General features: G+C 41.3%; 1 protein-coding gene across 5 annotated transcripts in view; it reads left to right on the plus strand.

The window, feature by feature from the left end:
* The window catches only part of SEMA6A (semaphorin 6A), a 127,781-nt gene extending 100,805 nt beyond the window's left edge, over positions 1-26,976 (plus strand). For 4 of the 5 annotated variants that reach the window (XM_036402946.1, XM_036402947.1, XM_036402949.1 and 1 more), the window contains one exon: positions 13,715-17,835. In XM_036402946.1, coding sequence (XP_036258839.1) covers positions 13,715-14,904 — 1,190 coding nt within the window. In that variant the 3' untranslated portion in view covers positions 14,905-17,835. Of the gene's footprint in view, positions 1-13,714; positions 17,836-26,874 lie in introns of those variants that run through there. The other variant, XM_036402950.1, reaches the window with a different exon arrangement.
* Positions 26,977-27,723: the final 747 nt, after the last annotated feature.

Below are 27,723 nucleotides of genomic sequence, written 5' to 3' on the forward strand. Positions count from 1 at the left end.
CTGTAAAAAACACCACCTACATTTTTCTCATATTCATTAACTTTTAGTTAATAGTTATCAATATCTCTTCAATTATATAGGAAGGATCCCAAATAACTTTTATGTTTTTCTTAGTTTTCTTTGACTGTAAAATAGGCACACTTAATTCCTTGTGTCAGCATGGGCTGGTGCTTACTGATCAGCAGCATGTAGTTAATTAAAAAATTAAAAACCTGGAGAGGGCATAATTTAGGTTTTGCAATCTCAGTTTTATTGAACATTAAATACAGATAACAAATTTCATTGTGTTTGGGAAGCAGTTGTTCCTCTGAATTTCTTTAATTTAGTCGGGTGTTTAGGGAGGTGTTCCTTTGAACTCCTTGATAGCCATTTAGTGAGGCACTGTACTCTCTGCTATCTGGTTATCATTGCAACTTTTGCTGGACTTTAATCATGTGCTCCAAGATTGTGCCGGTGGCTGAGAGAGGATAGGGAAAAGACATGTCCTTATTCTCATGTTACAAAAATGTGTCTTAAAGGCTCTTTATTGAGAAGTTTAGAAGCAGATAGTGTATCAAAAATGCACATCCTAACACCACTGTGAGGGAAAAGAAAAGGAGGTTTGCTGGCAAAGCTGTAAGTTTTTTTTTTTAAATCTCAGTCACTCATGTCCTCAAAAAAGACTTGTCACAGTTAGGCAACTAAATGCACAAACAACTCTGTGTACACTGAGCATTGGTGTTTTTAAACCACCAGCTGATAGTCTGATAACTCTCCCTGCCCCAGCAGAGCAGAATAAGTCAGGGTCCCTGCTCAAGGGGATTTTAACAGCTCCATTGGCATTAGAAGGGCTTAGAGCAGTTTATAGAGTAGTTGCTCAGGAAGCATTAAGAAGAACTTCTGGCACAGCTATACAATACCACAAACATTTGGAAATGGCTAACAGCATATTAATCACCAATTTTGTGTTGGCCAGGATATTAAACTGTTGTTCTTCTACTAGCAACCAAAGATTGCTTATCTCTGTGAAATAAAATCTCAGCTGAGGGGGCAGCTTGATAGCATTGTCACAACTGGGCATAAACTAGACAGTTCTTTCATATGCCCATCAAGGATTTTTTAATTGGAAAATAACGCCAGCTGCATGCTGTCAATAATATGCCATCTTGTTCATGTTCCATCCCATCTTACCCACAATTGTGATAGAAAATAAAAGAGCAGCTGTTATATAAAAAGAAAAGGCAGTTGGGGGAAAGTAGGCACATTTTCGAAGCCCTACAAAGCTACTGCTATCCGCTATCATGTCCTTGTAGAGAGAAACAGAGGGGTATTTTTGGAGAGCCTGAAAGATCTGCAGTTGCTGAACACAAACAGTACCACACATACAGAGAATTTAAGCATGTGCAGAAACACCTGACCAAAGCCTTCACTAAAATAATTCGAAAAGTCTTTTGAGAAGCACATATGTTTTTGATGTTTTCTTATTCTTTAAAGCAGTAAATTCTTGTTCTTGAATAAACACCAAGTTTCTGTTTGCAAGCAAGCAGGGTGAGTGCAACAGAAGCCACGGTGCTGGGTGGACGCTGGGTACCACTGGTTTTTGAGGATCCTCACAGAAGTGGTCTTACCAAGTGGTGCAGAAAAGGCCATCGATGTGACTTTGAGGCCATGGCCAGCACTGGAGAAATTTATTTCTGCTACCAGCTCATGGCTCCCATCAAAGAGTTCAGCAATTCTCCATGTGCATTCATTGCTGAATGAGTCCCAGTCAGAGCCTCTCAAAGGAGGGCACAGTGCAGGAGTTACCTCTGTCCTTTCTTCTGCCTGCTGTCCACACTGAACCTCCTGCATTCACCACAGCCTGTGCAGAGGTTTGTGCAATCATGGCTCATAACAAGGAACATAAAGAGCACTGCTCTTTTTTTGCAGACACCATTCAGCTTTATCTCTACAAAACAGGAGTCTCTATTCAGTGTCTTAAAGAAGTCTTACAGTTTTGCAGCTCTTTATATGTTTTTTGTCTAAATATGACCAGCAACAGGCAATGTCCTGAGGCAGTCATCCAGTAAGACCAATTAATTTTGTGTACACAGGGGTTTTTTCATATCTCAGTGTGCAGTTCACACTCATTGAACTAAACTACTAATATCAAATCAGTAGCTACTTTCATATACTCAGCATCAAGACCTGGAAAAACAATACAGTTTATCTCTACTTGCTCATGGCAAGACAACTTGATACCATCAGCAGTGCTTCCCTCGAAAGGTTTGATCTCACCTACACCGTGTTAAATGTCCCCAAGTGAAAAGAGATCATGATAAAAATTCATAGGGTTCCTATGCTGGGAAAATAAATTAGGCTTTAACCTCTTACATGGGAGTTTGTATATCTGTAGATCAGTAAACATGTCTTGAGAGCTAATCTACAAATGTGAAAAACCCAGTCACGTTCCTTGTTGCAGGAGCTACCTTCGTGTTGACTAACTAGCTGTGTAAGCTCCCTGTTTTTCCTGCAGCACTGGAAAATGCTGGGTTAAAGAGCATGAGCAGGAACTGGACAAATGACTGAAGTAAATCTAGAAAAGTAAAATTTTACCCAGTAGCAGAACTGATTGCAAGCCTGGGGTAATTGTTATTTGCAGCAGTAACACTGCTGTTTGTGAGATGTTTGGTAAAACAGACGGGTGTGTCTGCCTGGCCTGCTGCTGGACAATTGAGAGGATATCTGCATGGGATTTGATTGTATGTTGGAGAGGACACTTGTTTGCCCACACTGCTCTGGGTATATTACTGCTGGACTCAGCGCAGCTTTACTGGAGCTGGGGCAGGAACCAACTTGCCAACGTTTGTCCTCTGAGATGAACCTACAGGTTCACCTCATCCAGGGAAGAGACTGGCCATAATAATTACAGAGCACATTAAAAAATGTACACCGGAAACATTCAATGGAGTTACAGCAATAAAGTATATATATGCACACATTATACTAGCATCTGCAAGGTAGGGAGGTACTAAAACAAAAAGAATTAGGTTTAAAAAAAGCAGAGAACTATAAATAAGACAAAAATGGATGAAAGAAGGTACCACTGGAGAGAGAAAATTAAGTGAGACCATAGCAACATCTGGGCACCAAGTCCATAAGGGAAATGCTGTCTTTTACCTCAGGACATGGCTGGAGTAACTACGTTTGCTTTACTGGACATACTATGGATGTGAATTAATGTAACAGAGGAAAGAAAGGTTCTTTTAGTTATACTTGAAGAGTTGTGAGATATCGAAGAACTAGCAGTAAAATTAGTCTTGCTGACTGTTACAATCTGTGTTTCAAACTCATCACAATCCCACTTAAAGTATTCAAAGGTAGGTAAGGCAATGGTACTGCAATACAAAGGGAAATGGTAAACCTAATATCAGACATGTATAATCTATTTTTTTATCAGCTCTGCAAATCTTTCTGGAAGAAGCAGTCTTCCTCAGTATCCCTGGTAGGGGCATGTTTTAATTCTTAAGTCCAGGCCTTTTGACTACACCTGCTGTGCTCATGAGTGTAGGAGAAATGAAGAGCTAATCTGCAGTGTTTGTTTCCTGTCATGCAATATACAGTGATGGCATTTTAATCACAGAAGAGGTTTCATCGTTCCTCTGTGTAAAGGCAGAGCTAACAAGGGGTCCAGCCATGTTCCTAGCATTCACCAGCCCAGCCCAGTTGTGGGGAAAAGGACTGTTTCTAAGAAATACAGTCTGTGTGCATGAATAAACACTGTTGGCTTGGTCACATAGTTGTTCAACAATTTAGTTATAATTTCCAGGAGCCTTGGAGAACAGGAGATATAGGGTATTGTCTTACTATTTGTCTTTGAATATTTAATAGATGACTCCTTTGTTAGTTCAGCTGTGATGCATTCAGTTGCCCTATTAGCTCAAAATTCGCATTTGCATTTTTGTGTCTTTAAGCAAGATCAGAGTTGATGAGGAAACAATTTTTACTTTTAGATTATGTGCAGTGTTTGAAATTTAACCCAAATTCTACCATAAGGCTGCTTTGAGCTTCAGCCTGCTAAGGAGAGCTGCTTATGTTGACATTCTGCAAACTTCACTTTTCCCTGTTGTGCAGAAAGGCCATAGTTCAAAACAGGCTGTATAAAAGGAGAGGAAAAGCCACAGAATTTCTCAGTGACAGCTTCTTTTTCCGTGACACTATTCATAAAACTTATTCCAGAAAGGCACTGGGCTGCTCAGAATACATAATGCCCACATCAGGAAAAGAAAAAAAAAAACTGAAAAAAAACAAAAACACCCAACACTTGTTCTGTGCCATCAGAGGAGCTCCTTGCAGTGAAATGGGAACTGTGAAGATGAGAGATTCACTTTGCAGGCTACAACAACTTCTCTGGAGCCCAGAAATCATGCATATTCAGCCAAACATATGTATATCTATTTTAACCCAGCTGTGAAAGATCCCCTGAAGTAAGCTAATAAAGAGCAGCTGTATATGTTTAAGCTTATCCCAGGCATACTAGAAAGGTCCCAGAATGTGCACTGAGCTTCTTGTACGTCATTAGAGGAAATGCTGCAGACTTTAAAGGAAATTTTTGTTTTAAGATGCAAAGCAGCATAAAGTTTGTGTCTGCCGAGACAAGCTACAAAAGAATTAATTTTCCTTGACATTTGGATTTTATACATCTTGTTTTTAACTACTGTGAATGCCTGTGTTTTATGGTTTTGGGATTTTTTTTGAAGCAACCTGATATATCTGCTTATTCTCCATCACACAGAGGCATCTAAAATTATCATTGCTCACCAGGAAAGGGTGAGAGGTGAAGGAAAGTACTGAAATCAGGGAAGTTCAAAATTATCTCCACCTGCCAGTGGGAGAAAGGTTGTCAAATGCTTTCTAGTGCAAGGGCTGGCCCTGAACTTAGCCACTGGGACAAACAAAATGGGGCTGGCTTCAGGACTGTAATGACTTTCATTATATTATACATGCAGGAGGTTGTGTCAGGCAAGCTTTCTCCCATACCTGCAAACTTAACAAACTAGTTCATTTACAGAAATACTGCTCAGAAGTAACACAATTAAAAAGCTTTATGACCTTCCTATTCCAGTCTTTTTCAGTCTTGTCTCTCCTTCACTCCACTGGGGGTGAAAATTGCCTGAGCATGAATTTTCTGGTTCAGCTTTTGTGATTTCCCTCTATAATAATCCCTTGTTTCAAAATTCACAAGTGCCAATTCACAAGGCCATGGTGTGAATTTTGTATGGCCACTGTAGCATGCAGAAAAATTGGATTGCGGGCTCATAATCAAACTAAAACCAAATAATCAAAATCCATTCTTAAAATGTTGCTTCAAGAGTCACAAGTTATATCATATGGACATGTTGATCTCCCTTCCTTTTGTAAATTACAACCATCTTTTTTCTATAGAGTCGTGTTGGCAATCATTAATGGAAAGTGGAGAGAAATGATAAAATGATGAACCAGCTGAAAGAAGAAATTAAGCCACTGTTAAAGATCAGTTGATAAACTTGTTCTAGAGGGATTGTTTCTGAAATAGATCTGATAAGGGAACAGAAAACCCTAACAGAGGCCACTAGAGCCGATCAGATTGCTTAGGTAGTTATCAAAGCTTTGTTGCAGGTTACTTCAGTCACATTATTTATTGATTTCTTTTTTCATAGTTCTGAAGTGTGATTTCTTCTCATACCTCCAATGATCCCCAGGCTTTTTGTAACTGAAGGTTTTTTCTTAAAAAAATTCATTCTCTTTCCAACTTCATGCCCCCACATTTTCCTTGCTGGATACCTCAGACTACTAGCTCAGGCAGCTGGCTTTGAGAGCCCTAGGATAGAGTATGAAAGATGGATTGCTTTTCTCAACACAGTCATGCAAAACTTTAGAGTTGTGGACCTTTACAAGTCAACTATACAGTTTTACTGAGAGGGAAGGCAGGGGAAAGCATTTTCCAGCAGCTTTAACTATGAATGTTTGTGCTGGGCTTTTTCCTAGCTGGTGACACCAGGAGTCCAGAAATATGGGTACTGGTTAGTGTTGCACTGAGCCAGCACAATGAGTCCTGGCAGCCAGAAAAAAGATGAAGAAAAGGTGTTCTCACTGTTTTCAACACAGCAATTCCATTAAAGTGGCAAACACCAAGTCCTTGGGATAATAGTATGATTGGTTTATATAAAATCTTCAAATTATTCCTTCAGGAAAACATGAGATAAGATCTCAGAAATGCATGGTAGACTTTGATCGTTCCTCTGTTTTTCTGACACTGAAATCTCAGAGTTCAGTCTAAATTTGTCTGGAGATTTTTTTGTTTGGTTGTTTTCTGGAGGTTGTTGGTTTTTTTTTTCTTTTTAATTATGATTGCTAGTTAAAAAAGAGGAAGAAAGCTTGTTAATACCTGCAGGGATTTTCCAGTCTGAAATAGTCTTTTAGCAGCATGAGACTACCTGTAAATACATTTCTAACACCTGGAGACACATGTTGAAAACCTTTTCAGTGGTACTTTAAAAAGATATTCTGAAGCCCATAAAAACCTCTATTCATAATGAGGTTTTCCACCAATGTTTCTTGCAAGCCTAAGGTGAGGGAGATGTACATCCTACAGAGAAGCTTGCACTGAAGAATGAAATTAACTGCTGAGTTTTCCCCTTAGATAACAATGGTAAAGAAATCATTGTGCTTTTCTGGAACAATGGCTTGTTCAGTGGAAAGTCTCAAATGATTTTGTAGCTATTGGAGATGGATGTGGGCTTATTCCCATTTAGCTAGAGAGGTGACACTTAACACCGCGATGACACTCATGCCTTAACTGCTCTTAGTGTGTGGTCTGGAGATAAATATTACCTTATTTCCTGATAGTTATTCCCTCATTTCCCTTCCAAAACATCATTCTTCATTTCCCACTTTGGTGTTTCAAGTTTCATGTGTGTCACCATTTTGGGTTATTACTTTACCAACTGTTGCAGTCAACTTTGGAAAGACAGACAATGACAGTTCCCTGTGGATCTGATCACAGAGCGATTGTGGTGCTTGTGGCATGTAGTCTTCCCATTTCCCAGGACACACCTCTGCCTGCCATAAATAATTTCTTTGTCTCCACACTGCAACAAACTGCAGTGCTCAGACTGAAAGGTGTCACTTTTCAGGACAGGTAGCTGTTATTCACACACAGGAGCTTGCAGTGGCAGGCCAGGTATCGCTGTCTGTCCCGAGAGTTATCCTTACCAGCTTCAGCTTGCTTGTGGAAGAGGGCAGCATCCAAACTCTTGTATCACTAAAAGTCATCAAGCTATTCAAATGGGGAATGATTTGCTGCTTGTTTTCATTATTAATGAGTTGTGGGGGTTATAAGCTGCAATTTCAGTTTGTACTCACTGCAAAGCATACACCAGAACTTAGACTGAAAGGAATGTGCCTGTGGGGCTTTTCTTGATGTCCTGCCATTCATGTCACACAGGGATCACAGGTGAGACAAGGAAATTTAGGCTTCATCATGAGATGTTTCTTTTTATGCTGTACATGCTAAAAGGATACAGAGCGTTTTCTGGGCCTCTGGAGTCGAGGTCTCCTTTCTCCAGATGCCTGTTTTAATTGCTGTTCTCCTGAGACCAACACCTTACTTCAGATCTCTTTCCAGGGAAACCTTTGATCAGCACTTTTCAACTGCAGCTTTTTAGCAGGTTTTAGCTTGCTTTCATTTACTTCTGAGAAGATAAGTCAAAGGCTTTAGAGAAGTCAAGGGCTGTCATACTTAGTCCTTCCCTACAAAAAGTAAGCTGTTTATCCTGCCAAGAGAGGAAGCTTGTCTTGTTTAACGTAATTTACTTCTGGAAAATTTGCTTTACTTTTTTTTTTTTTTTTTCCCTTTTTAATTACTTTATTCTTTGGGTGCTCATTAAATTGATTGCTTTATTACTTGTTCTAGAGCCACCCCCATTTGAAAGATTTTACTGGTAGGTCTGTGTTTTGTCCCCCATTTGGCTATTCTCAAAGGCGTGTAATACACTTGTCCTTTTCCAGAGCTCTTTATGTTTGTACTTCCCCCACCATTGTCCAAGATAGCATACAATGTCTAAAAATTGCTTTGGCTAGCTCCTTGAGCCATGCGGGACGAATTCCTTAAGACAATTTTAAAATGTCTGGTATCTAAGTAGATTTACCTCTTTTTTCTATCATGGTTCATACTTAATTCCTAATTTTCTTACATTTCTGATTACAGATCAGAGTGGGGATTTGTTTTTTTTTTAAATAGGAGCAGGAAAAGGAGTAACTAGTTCAGTCTCCATGTCATCCTTTATCTGTCCTCCTTTGATGAAGTTTTTTGTGTTGATATTCATTATTCTTATTCAGTTATGCTCATGCAATATATTCCTTAGGATGAACCTAATCCCTTTGTGATTTTTTCATTTTAATTACATTGCTGCCCTTGGAATTTCTTTTCTATTACAATTAGAAAGAGCAGAGCATCTCCAGAATAGCTTCATCAGTATTTTCATACACATCTTGCTTTTTAACTTGTTTTTTTAGCATAGGTACTGTCCAAAATCCTGAATGATTTTTTAATTGGTGAAAAGAGGGAGCCTCACTTTCCTGCTTATGATAGTCTAGCATACAGGAGATATATATCTTTGCATAACCTCTGGTCTTTTCTGTATTATTCTTACCCAGAGACATATCACAAGTCTGCCTTTCCCATCTCCCATAACTTTAACAATAGTATATGTATTATTGATATAAAATGTAATATCTCCTTGCTCATTAGTAACAACTACCTTTAACTAGATCAATGCTGTACTCATGGAATTTACACATGTCCTAGCTCATTTCAGAGTTGAATCACTTGAAGGTCTGGAAACATTTTTCAGTCCTATTAACCGACCAGCCAGCCCAAACTGTGTACCTTAGCTAGAGGTTTTGCTGGAAGAAGGAATCAATTATGCATAGCAGTACAACACAATACCATATCAGGTCTTCTCTCTCATTAGATGAGTGAGAAGAGGTGATTTTGCATGTTCCAGACTGTTACAGTGCAGGGTATACTGACTGAGAAAATGAATGGCAATGTTAGGAGATGCAGACAAAAGGACATGGGATGAAATTACAGAAAGTTAATGGAGGAGGAAGGATCAGGTTGTCTATGGGAATCAAAATAGCCATGGAAAAGGAGAATATCAGGTGACTAGACTGTCACTTTTAGTAGCCAGAAATAATATTACATCACATGTAGGAGGACATTGAACTTGTAAGCCCAACTGGGATTTCTAAGGGAGAGAGCTTAAAAAGAAGTGTCCAGGGAGGTCAGTAAATGTCAGAATGTTTGGGGCATTAGTGACACAACATGTAAGATCTCATCCTTGAAATGCAAATATTTGATGTCATCTATTTCTTTGTAACATTTTCAGGTTTACTTTTCTTTTTACCACCACCCAACTTTGGAGTACAATGTTAATACAGATAATTCTGTCAAAACTATCCCTTTCAAAATAACAGTTTGTTGTTATCCAAGGTGATAGGTCTCAATGCACTAGAGAAAATAGTCTGGGATGTAGATTCAGATCACATAAAATAAAATAAGTAATGTCTTTTCACTTTTGCAAATGATATATTACAAACAGTAAAGTGCTGGACATAATATTTTAAATGTATTTAATATAGAATAATAATTTTATTATTAATTAAGATGTTTTAATATGGGGACACTTATATCTGGTATATAATATATATCTATTACTGGTTCTATGAAGCCAGCCCATTCAGTTTTCCAGTACATGATGTTTTAAAAGTATGTCAGATAATAAATAAATGTAAAATTTTTCAATAATAGGTATTTCCTCAAGCCTGGGAGTCCAAATATTTTACTTGCCTTTCAAAAATGTATACCCTACATTTTTCTGATTATTTTCTTCTTCATTTTAATTCCTTGAACAACAAGTGCAAATGAAGGATGCTGGACTTGCCATGTGGGCTGTGATGTTCTTTAAGAATTGCAGGCCTAGGTAAAAGCATACAGAATACAGTCTGTAAAGTGACATGAAGAGTTTGCCTCACACTTGACATGGTTGGGATCACACACTTCCTTAGTCATCCCTCTGCGCAGTTACTGCTGATGTTAAGGTTTGACATGTTGATGAACAACAACTGCAATTATCAGCCTATAGGCTGATATATCATGTTAAATTCTGGACCACCCCCACCCATACTGTGGTCATGACAGTAGGATGCTGAGCATTTCTCCTACTTTTTTATTACTTAGTTTTTTTATCTATTCCATGGACACTGATGAAGGGTCAAACCTTGCCCGTTTTTTTTTTTTATTTACATTGAAGTTAGTGGGATTGTTTGTATGACTAATGACACATGGAAGAGATCCCTGATAAGAAATAAACGATATCATTAAACTGACTTTGTTTCCAGAGAAGATGTGCCCGCCTAGAGAAAAGGCACTAATGTTAAATATCCTTTAGTGTAGGAAACATAATGAACATCAGGAAGGTTTGAGTTCAAGAGGAAAGAGCTGGAATTAGGATATTTTAAGAGACTCATAAATTTCTGCACGTAAAACAACAGCAGTGTGCACAACATCATTTCAGCTACCCCTTTCATGAACACAAAGGGTCATGCAGTCTGGACTGTGCAGTAATTTTCTCATGTGAGTGCTAATGTTTTGATATCTCCTGGTAACCTAAAGCTGAAGATTTTACATTGCTTTTTCATGCAGTGTTGCAGGTTTGTGCTTAAGGCTAGCACTCATAGAGTAGGACTTAGCCTAAAGCAGACGACTGAGAGTGCAGAGCTTGAAATTTCCCTCAGCCAGCAGAAATTTCAGACGTGGATGTGAGTTTTAAGGTATTCCCCTTGCATCCTGTCACCAGATACCTGAGAGAGGTGACAGCACTTTCCCCCTGAACTCCCAGTCATGAGGAAGTTTAGGTAGCAATGAAGTCTACTCTAAGCTGAACAAACCAATTGTTTTAAGCCACACTTCATCACTGATGCCCTGTAGTCTTTCCATCATTTTTGTGTGTTGGAATGTTGACACATTCCAATATTTTTATATGGTTGGCCATTTTCCCACCATGGAAAAGGGCCCTTTTCCCATGGCCCTTTTTCCCACCATTATGGCTGAGTCATACTGAGCTTGCCATCAACCAAAAATGCCATTTCCCTTCGCACAGCTGCACTCCAGCCTCTTGCTCCCAGTCTAAATATAAAAAAATATTAGAATTATAGTATCACAGAACAATTTAGGTTGGAAAAGACCTCTGGGATCATCAAGTTCTACCTTTAACCTAGCACCACCGTGATCTCTTCTAAACCATGTCCCCAGGTAGCACATTGACATGCTTTTTGGACACTTTCAGGGATGATGATCCTACCACTTCCATAGACAGCTTGTTTCAATTACTGACCATCCTTTCAGTGAAGAATATTAAGTTAGTAAGATATGATTTTCCTGTCATGAATCCATGCTTTTGGGCTTTGACTGTAGGTACTTACACCCTTAGGAAGGCACTGAGCAGAGACTTTGAGTTTTTTCCATGCAAAACACATTGGATAAGTGCTCAAAGGGACATGCCTGAGAAGTTTGTGCACAGAAATCCATTAAATGAGACTTTTTAAGGTGAAGCTTTTCCTAACTTCATTCTTCCCATCCCATTTAAACAACATTCTTCCCATTTAAGACTCTTTATCTGATTCTCTGGTTAATCTCTGCAAAAAGTTTTACAAGCGTAAATAAATTTGGCCACAAAATGCTGCAGAGTCTAGGATGCAAATATCAGCAGGTGAAGGATCACAGGAGACCAACACCTTTGCAGTGAAATATAGTTCCTGCTGACTGTGCTGTAACCACTAGACTATTCTTCTACATACAGCAATTTTGTACATGCATTTAAATTACAGAATAAGGTTTTACTGCTTCTTGTTAAGTGCTGATGACAAAGAATAGAAGAATCTGCCTCTGAAGAAGCTTCTGCGCTTTAAAAGAGAGTTCTCTTTGAAACAGTTAATTTGAAGATTGTCTCTAATTATATATTGTTTTCTGAGTTTTACTTTCCTGCCCTTACATTTTACTATTAGGACATTTATGTGAATGCCGGATCATATTTTCTTAAGTGATCATCTGCTCTTGCTATTTATTCTCCTTGTGAAATCATAATCCTTTGTATTGTCACAGCACAATAATTTCTGTGTCACCCAGCTGTGATGTCACATGCAGGTGCTTATGATTTCAAGAGCTGTTTTGCTTTTAAATATAAAGTTCATCTCTTGTATGCAAATATCTCTTGTCTACCTAAATGCTGCAATCAACTTGGGACAGAAAAATGGGAACAATTTGGCCAGAATAATTATCAAAGGCTTCTGTGAGATAGTGGCAACTTTTTAATATTCTTTTAACATAGTTTGGGTCTGATTCTGGATTGTAATTACCTTCTGTGCCAAAAACATGAAAAAAACCTTATTTTAGGAGTTGCTTAGCAAGGTGGAAGTTTTGTACCTTCACAAAGTCTCAGGAGAGCCTTGGAGTTGTATTTTCTGCCTTTCTATCTCTCCCGAAATAAGGACAACTATTACATTTCCTTTGAGCATGTGGAGCTTTTAATCCCCTGGCACTTGGGCCCTTTCTAGAAGAAGAGGTGGGAGAGATATTCCTTCAGTTCCTTGTCAAACTGTGGCTGCTCTTTGTAAACAGTGAGAACAAAACCAGAAATTAGAAAAAAAAGTCAAACAAGCAACAACAACAACAACAACAAAATTACAGGCTTTTTGCTTGTGTTTCATTAGTGCTGCTGGCTTGGTGCCCATATCAGGAAAAAAGCTTACTTTGGAAATTTAAGGTGTTCATTAATGCTGCATTAGGGACTTCAAATGGAGGACGTGCGCTCTGCCAAAGGTGCCTCCTCAGACAGTGGGTGCTTGGATGGCCAAGCAGGATTTGACAGTGACTCTGACCACGGGATGAGGCACAAGGTCAGGTCTTTTAGAACAGAAAGCATAGGCTTCAGCACAGACATCAACCTATTCATGTGTTCAGAAAAGAGAGAACTTTTAAAATTCAAATAGCAAGGACAGTCACCTAGCAGGCTCAATAAATTTCAACATTGTGCTCTATATTTAGTTACTCAAGCCTCCTTCTGAAACCCAGGCATGTGACACTGACTTATAAAACACATGACAAAGATAACAGAATGAAGAGCAGAGAAAGAAGCCTTAAACAATATGGGATACACTTCTCTGGTATTCACCAAGATTCTATCTCCTCTCCTCCATTTAAAAGCTTTTGAATATCAATGACGTACCATAATAAAAATAAGATGGTATTAGCCTAGGAGAGATCAGAAATAGGAAGCTGAGGAATGAGTAGTATGTCAGAGGAGAGCTAAAAGGTCTGCTGAAGTCAGTGTGAATTGGCCAGGGCCAGGATTTCAAAACAATTGTACTTGTCCAGCTAGTAAATTCCCTTTCGACTCCTGAACTTTGTAGTCTTCAGCTCCAGATCTGAAAGCTGTACTGAAAGCTGAAGTCTATACATGGATGATGTAGCTGGCAGGTAGAGTATGTCTCCAAATTTGAACAAGCTGATAAACAAAATCCCCCTGCAAAACACAAAGCAACCTCCCAGGGGCACATCTTTGAATAAAGTAGTTAATGATAAGTAGCCTCCCCCCCCCTCCCTGCTCCTCCTTTGTCTTTAGTTTGTTTAATCTCTGTATGCTGTCTATTGCAGGAGTGATTCGGGAGAGTTACCTGAAAGGTCATGATCAGCTGGTGCCAGTCACCCTGTTGGCCATTGCTGTTATTCTTGCTTTTGTCATGGGGGCTGTGTTTTCGGGAATCGTAGTGTACTGCATCTGCGACCACCGCCGCAGAGACATGGCTGCCGTTCAGAGGAAGGAGAAGGAGCTCACCCACTCCCGCCGTGGCTCCATGAGCAGTGTTTCCAAGCTCAGTGGCCTCTTTGGGGATGCTCAGTCCAAGGAGCCAAAGCCTGAAGCTATCCTCACGCCTCTGATGCACAATGGCAAGCTGGCTACCCCAGGCAGCACTGCCAAGATGCTGATCAAAGCTGACCAGCACCATCTGGACCTGGCTGCCCTGCCAACCCCAGAGTCCACCCCAACCCTGCAGCAAAAGAGAAAGCCCAGACGAGGCAGTAGGGAATGGGAGAGAAACCAGAACCTCATCAATGCCTGCACAAAAGACATCCCTTCGATGGCCTCACCAGTGATACCAACTGACCTGCCACTCAGGGCTTCTCCCAGCCACATCCCCAGTGTTGTTGTCCTGCCCATAGCCCAGCAAGGCTACCAGCACGAGTATGTTGACCAGCCAAAAATGAGCGATGGAGCTCAGATGTCTGTGGAGGACCAGAATGCCACCCTTGAGTACAAAACTATCAAGGACCACCTCAGTAGCAAAAGCCCCAGCCATGGAGTTAACCTGGTGGAAAATCTCGACAGCATGCCACCAAAAGTCCCCCAGCGGGAGGCTTCCCTGGGGCCCCCGGGCACCTCGCTGTCACAGAGCGGGCTGAGCAAGCGGCTGGAGATGCACTCCTCTGCTTACAACGTGGACTACAAGAGAAGCTACCCCACAAACTCACTCACGAGAAGTCATCAGGCATCAACCCTCAAAAGAAACAACACTAACTCCTCCAACTCATCCCACCTGTCCCGCAATCAGAGCTTCGGCCGGGGTGACAACCCGCCACCAGCCCCGCAGCGAGTGGACTCCATACAGGTCCATGCTGCCCAGGCACAGGCTGTGACTGTATCCCGGCAGCCGAGCCTCACTGCCTACAACTCCCTGACGAGGTCAGGCTTGAAACGCACGCCCTCGCTAAAGCCAGACGTACCTCCCAAACCTTCCTTTGCTCCGCTCTCCACATCTATGAAGCCCAATGATGCGTGTACATAATCAGAGGGGAAGGGGGAGTGGGAGGAGGATGGCAATTAAGCAGAAGTTGCCCTTGAAAGCCAGTGTTCTGCAACTGTTATCACTCGCTCCTCTGAGAAGACGGTTGTTGCAAGCTGAAGATGTGTTGGATTTCTGCTCTCTGGGAAAAGTGGAATATTTTTTTAAACCCGAGCCATATGACCCATGGTTGAAGGTTTGCAACTGCAGGATTCACCCCCACAGCCTGCCAGTTCTTTGCTCAAAAGACTAACCCTCCATCAAAAACATTGAGCCAAAAGCACACAGGTGAAAATGACTGTGACATTTCACCCCCTGCCCCTAACTGCACAGCGCATTCCTGAACTGGTAAAGAGTGCTCTGAAAAGCAAAACACATGTAAAAAAACATACAAATGTAAAAAAAAAAAAAAAAAGAAAAAAAAAAGGAAAAAACTTTTAAAAAAGGAAGAAAAAAAAATCAATTGATAAAGCTAACTCTGACTTAACAATGGCAGAGGTTTACCACTAGCAGGTACTGTGAAATGATGCCCTTCAGTGTTACAGTCATTTGGTCATAGCAGTTAAATGCCAGCTTGGGCAAACTATGTCATAGATTTCTGCTACCCTTCTCTTTTAACAAATAACACGTGACTGTTAACACAAGTAACTCCTCTTATTTATTGTTCAACTTTCATTTTTCTTAAGGAGCTGACCTACATTATCATCCTGTGAGCAGCTTTTCAGAGAAGTACCTTGAAAGTTATACCTATTTAACGTGAAACCCATTAACTGGAGTAACTAGAACTCTTTTATTTTTCCAAGAAATTCACTGAGTTAGATAAGTTGGAGCTGGATTTCTGAACTTTGCGCCTGGACTGCCTGGTTAGCTGAACTAAAAAGGGGATATCTATTTAAGTCTCTCAGCTAATTAGCTGGCTGGGCCTCTGACCTAAGACAGCAACAAATACCGCAAGTTCATAACTTCTAAAGCAGCTGCAAGAGAAAATTAAAAGCTGCACATCTGTGCACCATTGCTATCAACATGGCTTTGTCAGTAGCTAATACTTTCTGTGAAGGCACCAGCTTGTGATGTGCCATCTCATTTCACCTTGCATGTGAGACGGCAAACAAAATCCTCAAACAGTGTGAACTAGCTAATATGCCGGCTGTTACCATGCATAAATTATGGTCTTATCACACGGGTTTTTCGTGGGAATATATCTGTGAATAGCCTGTTATCTTCCACATGTAAATTTGTGCCTTACACCCTCAGTTGTGTATATTTGTGAGCTGTAGTATGTAAAACCTTTTTCTTTTTCCCCTTTGAGTAATGCAAATATTTATTGATCCTTCCTCCTCCAAGCCCCTTCAAAAACTGGAGTAAAGACATTGAAAGAAGAATGTGGTGGTTATTTTCATAACCCCACATCCCTAAAGAAATTAGGCTAGCACCATACCCTCCAAATTTGACTTTCTAGCTGTGCCAAGTCCTCTCTCATAACCACCCACTGGTGGTGATGCTCCCAAGGCACCATGCTGGGGGTTCTGCTTTCCCCCACCTCCCGCTCCCCCTTTACAGCATGTCAGCGTGGAGATCGTTCTCACTGGCAGCAGGAAAATGACTAACACCCTTGTCCATGGAGCTGGTACATCCCCTGCCTGGGGACAGCACGGGTGAGAGGGGCCAAGCCCTGCAGAAAGCCCAGCCGCACACCCTGCAGCATGCAGGGCACATGGAGCTAGGACAGGCAGGCAGGCTCCTGCTGTAGCTACCTGCTGCTCCAGAAGGATGCTGCATATACTTCTTTGGGGAAAAACGTGGGTTTTTTTTTTTTCCTTTGTTTCTTTTGTGTGACTGTGCATGTAGCTAGTGTGGGAGTGTGCGTGCGCACAGGTGTGTGCGTGTGTGTGCGCGCGCAGGTGTGTAAGTTCCTTTCCAGTCTTTCAGTTTATGCAAAACGTAGCTGTGTTTTTAATCTGTTACAATAACTGTGTCAACATACTGTAGAAAAATGATGGGGATCGCTTCTAAGCTTTTTATATATATATATATATATATCTCTACTGAACAGTATGTTTGAGTAAGGTGGTTGTTTCTGTTTCAATTTGTTTTTTAAAATTTTATACTTCCATTTGTTTTTCAGGTTTTTGGTTTTGTTTCAGAATGACTGAAAAGACAGATTTTAAGTCCACTAGCTTATAGATGGTATAAACAAGGTCTGGATGGTCTACACCAAAGTGTGTAACAAGGGTGCTTGCATGTTCTTTCATTTCATCATGGCTTCTTTTTATGAAACAGTTTTGTTCACCCGTAGTGAACTATGCAGACTGGAGTAGATAGATCTGTATCCAAAGCAATGTTGTTGTTTTAATAAAAACAAACTGAAAACCCTTTGAAAACAGTAGGTAGCAAGGTAATTAAAAAAAAAAAATAGCCAACTCAACACCTTTTTACCTTTTTACCAAGCTCCAACCCCTGAAGCAGGGTTCCCTTGATATTATCCCTCAAAACATTCTCCCAAAACACAGAGATGGATAATCATGGCAACAGCTTGTGCAGCGATCTGCCTTCACAAAGTACACACAGTTACTGGGTTGACCTTGAAATGTTTATTTTGTATTCAGTGGGTCTTCTGTTTTCATCCTTTCCCAACCCCAGTTCTCTTCCACCCTCTGCTTTGAGGGATTCATGAACCTATGTGTGCCTTTGCTTTCCACCCTTGCTATACACTCGTAGATGCAACAAACTCAGATTCTCATTTGTTGTAAAGTTGTAAAGTATTGTGATGTCACCAGTTTCCCTTCATTTCCACATCCCCCTAACATGTGATTCACAACTTAATGTCGGTTGTAAAAGAAAAAAAAAGGCAGGAAAGGAAAAGAAAAAGGAGGAGAGATAGGAAATAAAAGCTTTTGATTACATATGGTAATAAAACCAGACTGTTCTACCTTGTTTCTTGTTTCCTGGTTCTCTTGTTTCTAGACAATTTATCCTTTTCCTTTAAAAAATACAAATAAATGCAATGCTGATCATTTAGATCAGGTTACAGTGAGGAAGAAATTTGTTACTAATTTTGCCTCTTACAGAAGATGGGCTTTAGTGTAAGGTGCTGGTAATTAATTAAAAGTTAAATTACACATTTGCTCTCCCTCTATTCATGTTTTGCATTTAACTTTTATAAGCTTGTTCATCATCAAATATTTATGACAGACTTGATAGTTTAAAAGAGCAAGGCCGGGATTTAAGAACATGTGGTCCACCAAAATAAATCATCATACAGATGTGACTTCATCTCCAGATTTTACATATTAATAGCAGAGTACCCTGTACTATTTTCTTTCAGCAGGCATAAATCTGTTGTGCTTCACAGGCCTGATTTAGAGGATGTTATCTGAGACTTACTCTGCAAGAAAATAGTAATGAACAGATAATAACAGAGAGTGTAAAAGTAATGACTCCCTAGTCCTGAGAGTCACTGGAACATACCTGGATTCTTTGCCTTGATTTTGTGTAAATGGGATCACTTATGCACAGCCATTAACTACGGTACAAATAAACATTGGTTATGTCCATTACTAGGCTTAATGGACTCATTTTGTGAGAGGAGTAGGCATTGTGAAGTGTGACCCCATAGATAAAAGGGATCTAATCCAGTAATTTATCCTTGCTCAGATCATATTGGGGATTTTCTGCCCTGCCAGTACACTCTGTTCAGGACCTATTGCCTTTGCGATAGTGTCACATATGTGACACACAAATGCAGAGCATTGCACACACCATTTTTCAGTGCCTTGCCCACATACTTGCCTGGTTTTTTCTCAGTGTGGGCTCCCTTCAAACTGGGCACACTGGCATGCAGATGTGTGGTGTGCACAGAGGGAGAACGTCTGCCAGACCTGGGACATGCCCCAAGTAATGCTGAGGGACTCTCCAGCCTGGGGACTGAGGGCAGTGCACAGTTAACACAGTGCTCCACTCTCTGCTGCATTTGACCTGCATGCTGCCAGAGCTGCAGCAGATGGGAAAGCAAAAGCTCTCCAGGTGCTTAGGGACCTATGTTTCTTTCAGTCCTGCAGACAATCCTTTGTGAAATTCCTTTGTCTATTCTTCTGTTTGAAATGCTTTGTATAAGCAGCACCTACAGAAGCTATTCAAAGATTAATATACCTCTTTTTTTAAATTAATATGAATGCTCCTCCATAAGCAGTGACAAGCCTGGAGAAAAAGGCCCAACAGTGCCCGGTGCGGTGCTGGATGTCTCATTTTGCACAGCTTCTCCATCTCTTGCCAGTGAAAGGAAAGTCCATTTAAAACATAGGCATGAAGGAGGAAGGGCAAGAAAGTGCCCTGATGAGCAAGATATTTCGGGTCTGTAACTGCTCTGTTCATGCGTCCAAAACCTGCTGCCAAAGGGAAGGTTTGTACTTAGCCCCTTAAAGAACTGTTCCCTTGAAACACTCCCCCAAAGGTACACTTCCAGATGGCAAATACAGGTCCTCTGACAGAGACCAGCCTTACCTTCTGCTGGGCAGGAAGCATCAGAGAGGAACTGAAGGAAACACACTGCCCCAGTGGGGTCTTGGCCAGCCAAGCAGAGGGCAGGTACCCACAGCAGCACCCTGCCAAGGAATGGCTCCTCCACTGAGAGCGCACAGCTTTGCCACCCAGAAGAGGCAGTAACACTGTGGCAACTTCTGACGAGTGAGGAGACCACTGAGCTACTCACTGTCTATTTGAATCATGAGATCTGTCCCCTACAGGGGCTGCTGGTGCCACACTGCAGAGGCTCCCTGGGGCTGAACAGGACAAACAAGAAAGCCAAGAGAAAGCGAGGATGCTTTGAGCGCTTCACTCAAGTTAGTGTCATCTTATTCATCATATTAATGGTACTCACGTTGACCTCATTTAGCGTGTCATCGAGGATGCATGGAAATTCCCTTCCAATCAGCATTAATTTGCATACATATTTTTACACAAAATGGCACTCAGCTGAATGACTCAAAACAAAAGGTCTCTGCAAATAAATCCTGGTCCACTGCCCAGTTCTTCCCCTCTGCCTCCAACAGACATTTCAAACTATACCAGACTGTAATTTCAAAGACAACTTAAGTCCTGCCCCATTGTAACAGGGAATCAGGGAAACCCATCAGGGAATATTTTTTACCTGAAAGTTCTCCATGTGAAAAGAAGATGAGGCAATCGGGTCAAGCATGTGCAGTTCAGGGCACTTTGCTGCCAGCAGGATGGCCATACACACAGCTGGTTTGCATGGAAAGGGTTGCCAGAATAAAGTGCCATAACAGTAATGCATCGGCCTAACAGTAACACATGATCCACATCATGGCCAGACAAATTTCAGGGATACAATTCCAATAATTCTTCTACCACAGAATTAGCAGGCTGTTCTCTCCCTGGAATAGGCACGGATTATTGCTCTCTAAAGCTTGTTTCTATAGCTTGTTTAAAGCAATGTGGAGGACCTTAAGTGATAGTCTTATCCACCCCACTGCACTGAGGCAGGATCAAGCAAACCTAACCCATTCTTGATGACTGTCTTACCCTTTCCTTGTAAACATATTTCACTCTGAGCAGTGAAAGTCACCCAAGGGATCAATATCAAGCATTTCAGAGTGTCTAAAGAAAATAATAAGCTAAGAAAGGGAGGTGGACTGCCTTAGTTAAGGCCAGTTTTCTATTTATCCAATTAAAGTTAATTTCCCAGAAGTATGGCACCTGCTCCAATGAACAAGTGTTAGAGAGACACATTGTGTGTGTAATATTCATATGCTTCCTGCTGATGCATGTGTCTGCTAATGAGTCTCTAAGTAGTCTTTTTATTACTCTTTTCCCTCTCTTTTAAAAAGTGGAGATACTTTTCAGAATAAGTACTAAGTCCATCTTCACATGCCTTGTGCAGAACAATGATGTGTTAGACATATTTATATGAATAGAAACAGGTAAATAGTCATATATCCCCTGCCTGTAATTTAAACAGTGCAAGTCAGTAGGGAAAAGCTATAATTGGAGTCAGAGTAAGTGAGGTGAAAATTGCTAGGTGGCAGTACCATCTGCATCTTGTTTTAATTAGCCAAGTTTATTGTCAGAATATAAAACTTTCTGCTATTCAAGTCCCTGGCTTATTTCAGCCATCAGTCCAAAGTGATTGCTACATGTCTGGGTAAGCACAATTACTGATCAGCAAAGGAGAATTACCCTCCCCATTGATCTGGCTAACAGTAACCATGTCTAGAAGTAGGGACAAAAATATGACTAACCAAGATCATTGTCATATCTGCTTAGTGTTTCATGACAAACTCTATTAAGGCTAACAGAACCACTGTTAATTCAATTAGATCAGTGTTTTCCTTTGCTGGCCATGATGCATTTGGAAGACCAGCAACTGTATGCAGACCATGGCAGGCAGTCTGCTGCAAGGAATAATAGCATCATAAATAATATATTAATACGAAGACAAATCTAGCATGCTGCAGTCAGAGCATATCAGGCTTAGAGATGAATCCTGCAATATCACAAGGAGGTGGGGGAGGAAGAAAGTAACTATGACAGGAAATTATAGAAACTGTAAATGACAGGGACTACAGGAGGGGAAAAAAACTCATTAGGTTAGCTCTTTAAGCAAAGTGCTTGGGAAGCACAGGACAGCCTGCTGGCAGCCATGGAGGCCCTGTGAGCCCTCACATTTATCCTCCTTAAAATGAAATAGCAGACGTCGAGCGCTGGATTTAAAGGAAGATGATAAATAATGGAAGATGACTGGCAAAGACCTCAGTGGAAACTCCTCCCTTTCTCTGGCCTGCATGCCCTGCCCTAGCATTCAAGGCTTTCACCCTCTCTGCAGAGCGGGACTGGGATGGTTGCACCCTCCAGAGCATGTAGGCTGCCCTCCTGCAGAGCAAGACCCCCAGCACCAGCTGGGCACTGCCCTGTTTTGGGGAAGCACCTTGCACAGCCTGGGGCAGTCACAGGCACAGGTAGCGCAGGACAGATGAGCCTTTGTTCCACCTGCTGGATCTGGGCTAGCAGGGGGCCCACACCAGCACTGGGCACTGCCACACCACAGCCTCCACAGCAAGTAAGAGACTGTGGAAACCCTGTTCAAGCCTCTTCCATGTTCACAGGAAAAAAACCAAACCACACTTTTGCTTCAGGGAACCAGTAAAAAGGTGCTGATAAGAGCTTCGTAAAGCAATTTCTGCCTTTTGGGGGATTTTTTTTTGCATTTTTTTTCTATATATCTATACAGCCTTGCTGCTAGAGAAAGACATTCCATGTCAGAAAAAAAAAAAAAAAAAAAAAAAAAAAAAGCCAACTAGAATATTTTGTTTCTCTGACTTCTGGAAATTATTACATAATCTTATCAATTTTCAATAAATACAATCTAAAATATTCAGATTGCTGATAGAAATATTGCTTCTGATGGTGCAGCAAACTGCAGATTGAGCTTTTATTAAATGCTGCATAAATTGTCTGTGAAGAAACCTTTTACGAGATGTGGTGGTTCAAACAATTTTACAAAGAGCAGGAGACAAAGAGTTCCTTTTACACTATAATGGTTTCCTAGGAAACACTGCAAAATGTAACATGATATCTCTTTGTGGAAGTTCAAGGACTTGTGTGTGCTCGTGTGTGTTTCTCTTGACCCTCTTTTTTTTTTTCCTTTTCTTGGTGTGATGTATGGTATTGCTGGCCAATTTTACCTTTTGATGGTAGCACAAGAATAGGATAGGCCTGTACCACATCAACCCACAATCTCAAGGACATTTTCCTCTTTGATAATCAAATCTCTTCTCTAAACAGAAAAGAAAAATGTTGATACAAACCATGTCTTTTAATCTGTAGCACTGTGGTTTCACAATAAGGAAAAAACAATGACTGAAAATGCCCAGAGCCAAGTTTCAGGTTTCAGATAGTCCTCATGGCTGACCCAGTGTATTTTCTTATCTCTGTGGAGCCTATAGTACAAGACATAAACTTATAGGATTAAAGCAGATATCAACTGCCTGTGAAGCTATCCAAAACTATTCAGAGATCTGGACATATGCCTGATCTTCCTTAATTAAAGGCTAATACTCCACCCACCTGAGACAAGCACTTTTCTCTTCCCTATGTGCAAGCAGTGTGTCCCCAAAAGTGCAAAGTTCCTAACCAGGACAGCTCAGCTGTTTATCCAAACAGGAGATAACTGAGCTGACCTGGCTGCAAGCCCTTTCATTAGCTGTCCTGCTTTCATAGATGCTAATAGGGATGTAGCATTAGATGCATTTCCTGCACATGTTAAAGACTGCAGACATGTTGATGTATGAAACACTTTGCCCCATCCATAGCTATTCTCAAGACCTCGATATGCTGAAGTCCTTAGCTAGACAATACATGAGCCCATGCAGTGCTGCTACTGTGTCTGTCATCCTCCCAGCTGCAGTCTGGGCACTCAGACCCATGCAGTTCTGCCCAGAACTAAGTCCAGTTACAAAAGCATACTGGCCCGAGTGCAGAAGCACTGCAGCACTGTATACAAGGCAGCAGAGCCAGACAGACAGGGCCAAAGCTCCAACATGGCTCAAAGCAAAAACACCCCATTTCTTGCAGGATATTTTACAAGCAGTTGTTTTGCAACAGACTAAATAAAATTTCTGAACAGGGCTGGGGATATGATTTAGGTCCTAGGACTCCTTTTGCCTTGTTTGGAGAAAGTGCAAGCAAGTATTTCAGAAATAGTTGCACTGAATTTAAGCAAAGTGTCATTCATAGGTGACAGGAGCAGCACTGGTTGTCCCTGTCAACCTCAGCCAGCAAACCTCCCTGAGTTAACCAGACTTCCTCTTTGGAAAGCACACACCCAGTGCACTGATCCTTACTACTGCCTCCCCACTCCAGTTACTCAATTTTACTACCTTGTTCCTTCGTCCTTTGTTCCTCAAGCAGAGTCTGGGACAGTGGCAAGCTGCAGTGTACATGATGATGTATTTGTCTCTGGTCCCTGGAGAATTTCTGTTCTGCAGGTAATTGACAATGGAGGAAAACTCTCAGAACAGAATCCAGAGAGTTTAGCTCATGTTTATAAGCCCAGGATAATCCAAACAGCAGGTGAGCTAAGAACTGACATTTACTGTTGGTGCAGAAATGTGAACTTTGGTGAACTACGGAATTTGTCAGGTTGTGCAGAGAGCAGCATTTGGATCCAGATGTGCACTCTGGAAGAGTTGGAATGCATTACTGCTGGCAACACAGTTACTGACCCAGGGAAAGTCTTGACCTGAAACACAATTTCACCAGTGAGCTCCCTGTTTTAAAACTGGGACAGAATGACAGATTTTCTGGGCAGGGCCACAGGGCCCCTCCTGAAGGGACCACATTGCCAACCACATTAAGAATGGTGCTGAGTTTCTTCCAAACTAACCGAGGCCAGACAGCCATTGATACTCCATGAGAACCACTGCCCTCCAAGCCAGTAAATCTAAAGGAGTTACCTGACAGAGCTGAACAGGCATAAGGCCGTGCCGTGTCTGTGAAGGCCAAGTGCAGACTCAGGACCTGCTTCCACTCTCCTTGTTCATGTCCCATTAATTGTGTGGACATAATTGGTTATTCTGTGTGGCACCCAGAAGCTGTACTCATGGATGTGTTGGAAACACAGAGGACAAAGGAAAAGGGCTTGGCTGATGCAGCCTGTAACACTTTGTTCATCCTCTGCTGTACTGGCTCTGTTGTACTAATAAGATTAAAATGCATTTAACTGAGATTTCATGTTTGAGATCAGCAGGTAATTAAGCCCACATTGATGCACTATAGTTATATAAACACTTTCTGAGTAGAAATACATCCCACTTACTGTCCTAAACACTACTCAGAGTGCCCAGTTATTAAAGATTTACATCTACATTCACATCTACATTCAAATAGCTCCTCTTTAGTCTAATTGGTGTGTTTAAATACCTCCTAACTGTAGTACACCTGCATTTAGAGTTTAAAATCCTGTGCAGACAAACACACTTAATTATATAAGTCATACCAAATATTAGTCAGTGAAGGGAAATCTGATTTTCAGGAAGGGACTTTCTGAAATGCAGGACTCTTGAGCTGCACAGGCTGCAGGTTCAATCTCCCAGTGTAACCAGCTCACCACAGAGATAGTTTAGATGGTCTAGTCTCATCCACAATTAGAGCTGATACAAGATCTCACTTGATACACAGAATATGAAATGCATTAGGCTGACTGACAGAAAACTAAATAGTGTCCAGAGTATTTGCTTTTAAATGCATATGCCATTCAGTATAACAAATGCAACTCAATAGTAGTTCTTTTGTTCATATTAATTTTTGAATGAAAAAATCTACCTGAACTTTGAACTACTAGCTCTAACACTGGAAAGGACATTACTTAGAATTGGTCTAAAAGCAATAAAAACTAATTTTCTGTCTTTGGATTCTATGACTATGTTATATAAGAGAAAGGACAAACTCCCCTGACTTATATAAAGATGTATGTGGTCTTTCCCCATTGCTTTAATTATGTAAATTAAGAGCTGCCCTATTAGCTCAGATCATCGAGGCAGTTCTTTATGTGGATTTGGCATGTCTGTGGGACTTTCACCACATGAGAAGGGGAGCACTTCAGAGTTACTGCCATTCCTGTGGCTGGCACTGCAAAACACAGGTGCTGTGAGAGTTGCAGGAAGGGGCACAGCTTACAAGCATCAGCCTCTGCAAAGGGTGTTCCCAGTCATCTGTGGTGGTTGCACAAAAGTGGTCTTTGCTCCCCTCCAGCCCAGAAGTCTGCCTGCTTCCACAGGTCATTCAACCTGATTTGGAGAGCACAAGGGAACCTTCATGTATTTCAACAAGGGTGTGATTCAGGCTGCTCCTTTTTAAATCCTTCTTTTTTCTCTCTTTTACGTCTTATCATGCTGCCTGCCCTACAGGGACTACTTTGATGCAAGAGAATAGGCTGGATAACACATTTTATGAGCAGGAAAAGCGAGGACTGAAGCCATTTTGTCCCAGGCTACCTGCAAACCAGCAGCAGGGACAAAGGCAGTCACAAGGTCCCAGGTCACCATCTCATACGCTCTCCTCTGCATTGCCCAGCATAACTGGCAGGTTTGAGGAAAGGCACAACTCCATAAGCCTGGAGAGTGGTGGCAGAAACAGAGAATCAAAGGAAAGGGGGTTGAATGGAAAAGAATTCTCTTTTGTGAAGAATTTACAAACACGGCAGGCACACGGATATTCCTGGTTCAATACAAAGAGCCAGGAACAAGGCTGAACTTTCCCAGAGCATGGAAGAAGAATAAGAAGAGGAGCTGCTGGTGTGAGAGGAGGAAGGAAAGCAGGCTGCTGCCCCAGGGAGCAAGGCCATGGGTCATCTGTTTCCAGGGAGGGGTTCACAGAGTTCCCCAATGCTGTCTCTGGTGAGGTGTGTTTCCACCTGCAGCTACAGGCTGGGCACGAGCTGTGCCACCACTTTACACCAGCCCCACTTGCCCCTACCCTGCCCCTTGGCACTGCCTGGGTGCTCACAGGACATCCTGCTGCCAAGGTGGTATGTCTCCAGCATCAAGGAACTTCTGCTTTCAGAAATCCTCCTGTGGCAAATTGATCATAAAACACTAACTATACTAATTTTATATCTAGAAAATATGGATATAAATGTGGTTTGCATATATGATATGCAAAAATATAGATATAAATAATGTGGTTTGCATACATGACATATAGAAAATATATCATACGTGCAAACCACAATATTTATATCTATATTTTTGCATATCATATATACAAATTTTTGAGCCATATATTATATCTAGAAAATATAGACATAAATGTGGTTTGCACATATGATATATAAGATATTAAAGTTATATTAAATATATTTTATGTCTATTAAAAAGAAGACTCCTCTTGGGATTATGTGCCAAATTAACTGCTAATTTTCAGGTTTTGGTAGAGTAACTTGTATCTTGTTCACAGCAGTGGAGGCTTGCAAAGCTACCCCAGTACACTGCATCCTGGCTGTGGTGGATGTGAGGAGGGATCTCCCTTCTCCAGAAGCACTGCTGCTGGGATGAGGCACATCAAGGCATCCAGGAGTCTGAGACCTCACCTGTCCTTCAGAAATGAAGTATGAAAGGCACAGTCATGGGAGGAAACAACATCAGGGGTTGGAAGACTTGCAGCAGCAGACTCTTAAATGAGGAGGGTAGGAATAGATGGTGTTAAAAAATCTGCTACCTTCCCACAAAAAACCCAGAAACCTTATGAGACTAAATTTAAGTAATTTAAGAGAGATTGCGTGGTTTCACTCATGCAGCTAATTAAAGGTTACCTCACTTAAAGGAAAAATAATAGTGTAATTTGTAGAGCAATAAAAATGATAACTGATTTGCTTCCAAATTGTGCCAAAGACAAACAATCCACAGAGCCAGAAAAGTTTTTTCCCCTACTCCTCTGGGGAATGAGGGCTGCAGGCAACCAGCTGCCTCCTGCCCAGGGGGCTGATGCTGGCCAGAAGCAATTAAACACTCAGTTGTAATTGGGCCTCAGTGAAGATACATCTCTAATCAGTCATCAGCTGTACTGAGGCTGTCAAAGCAGCTTGATCTCCTTCACTTAGCCTTCCTCTTCATTTATTTGTGGAGGGTTTGTATGTGTTTATTTTTATTTTAGGTGGAAGCCAGGGCTACCACCTACAGCTTTTTCAGCTGCTGTCCCTTTCCAAGGTCTGTTCTGTGCTCCTGGCTACAGAGCGCAGGGGAGGTCTGGCAGAATGGGACCCTGAAGTCGACAGCATGACTGGCATGATGCACATGGCAATGCCTTTCT

This window comes from Molothrus ater, chromosome Z, assembly GCF_012460135.2.
Source record: "Molothrus ater isolate BHLD 08-10-18 breed brown headed cowbird chromosome Z, BPBGC_Mater_1.1, whole genome shotgun sequence".
NCBI classification, from domain to species: domain Eukaryota; kingdom Metazoa; phylum Chordata; class Aves; order Passeriformes; family Icteridae; genus Molothrus; species Molothrus ater.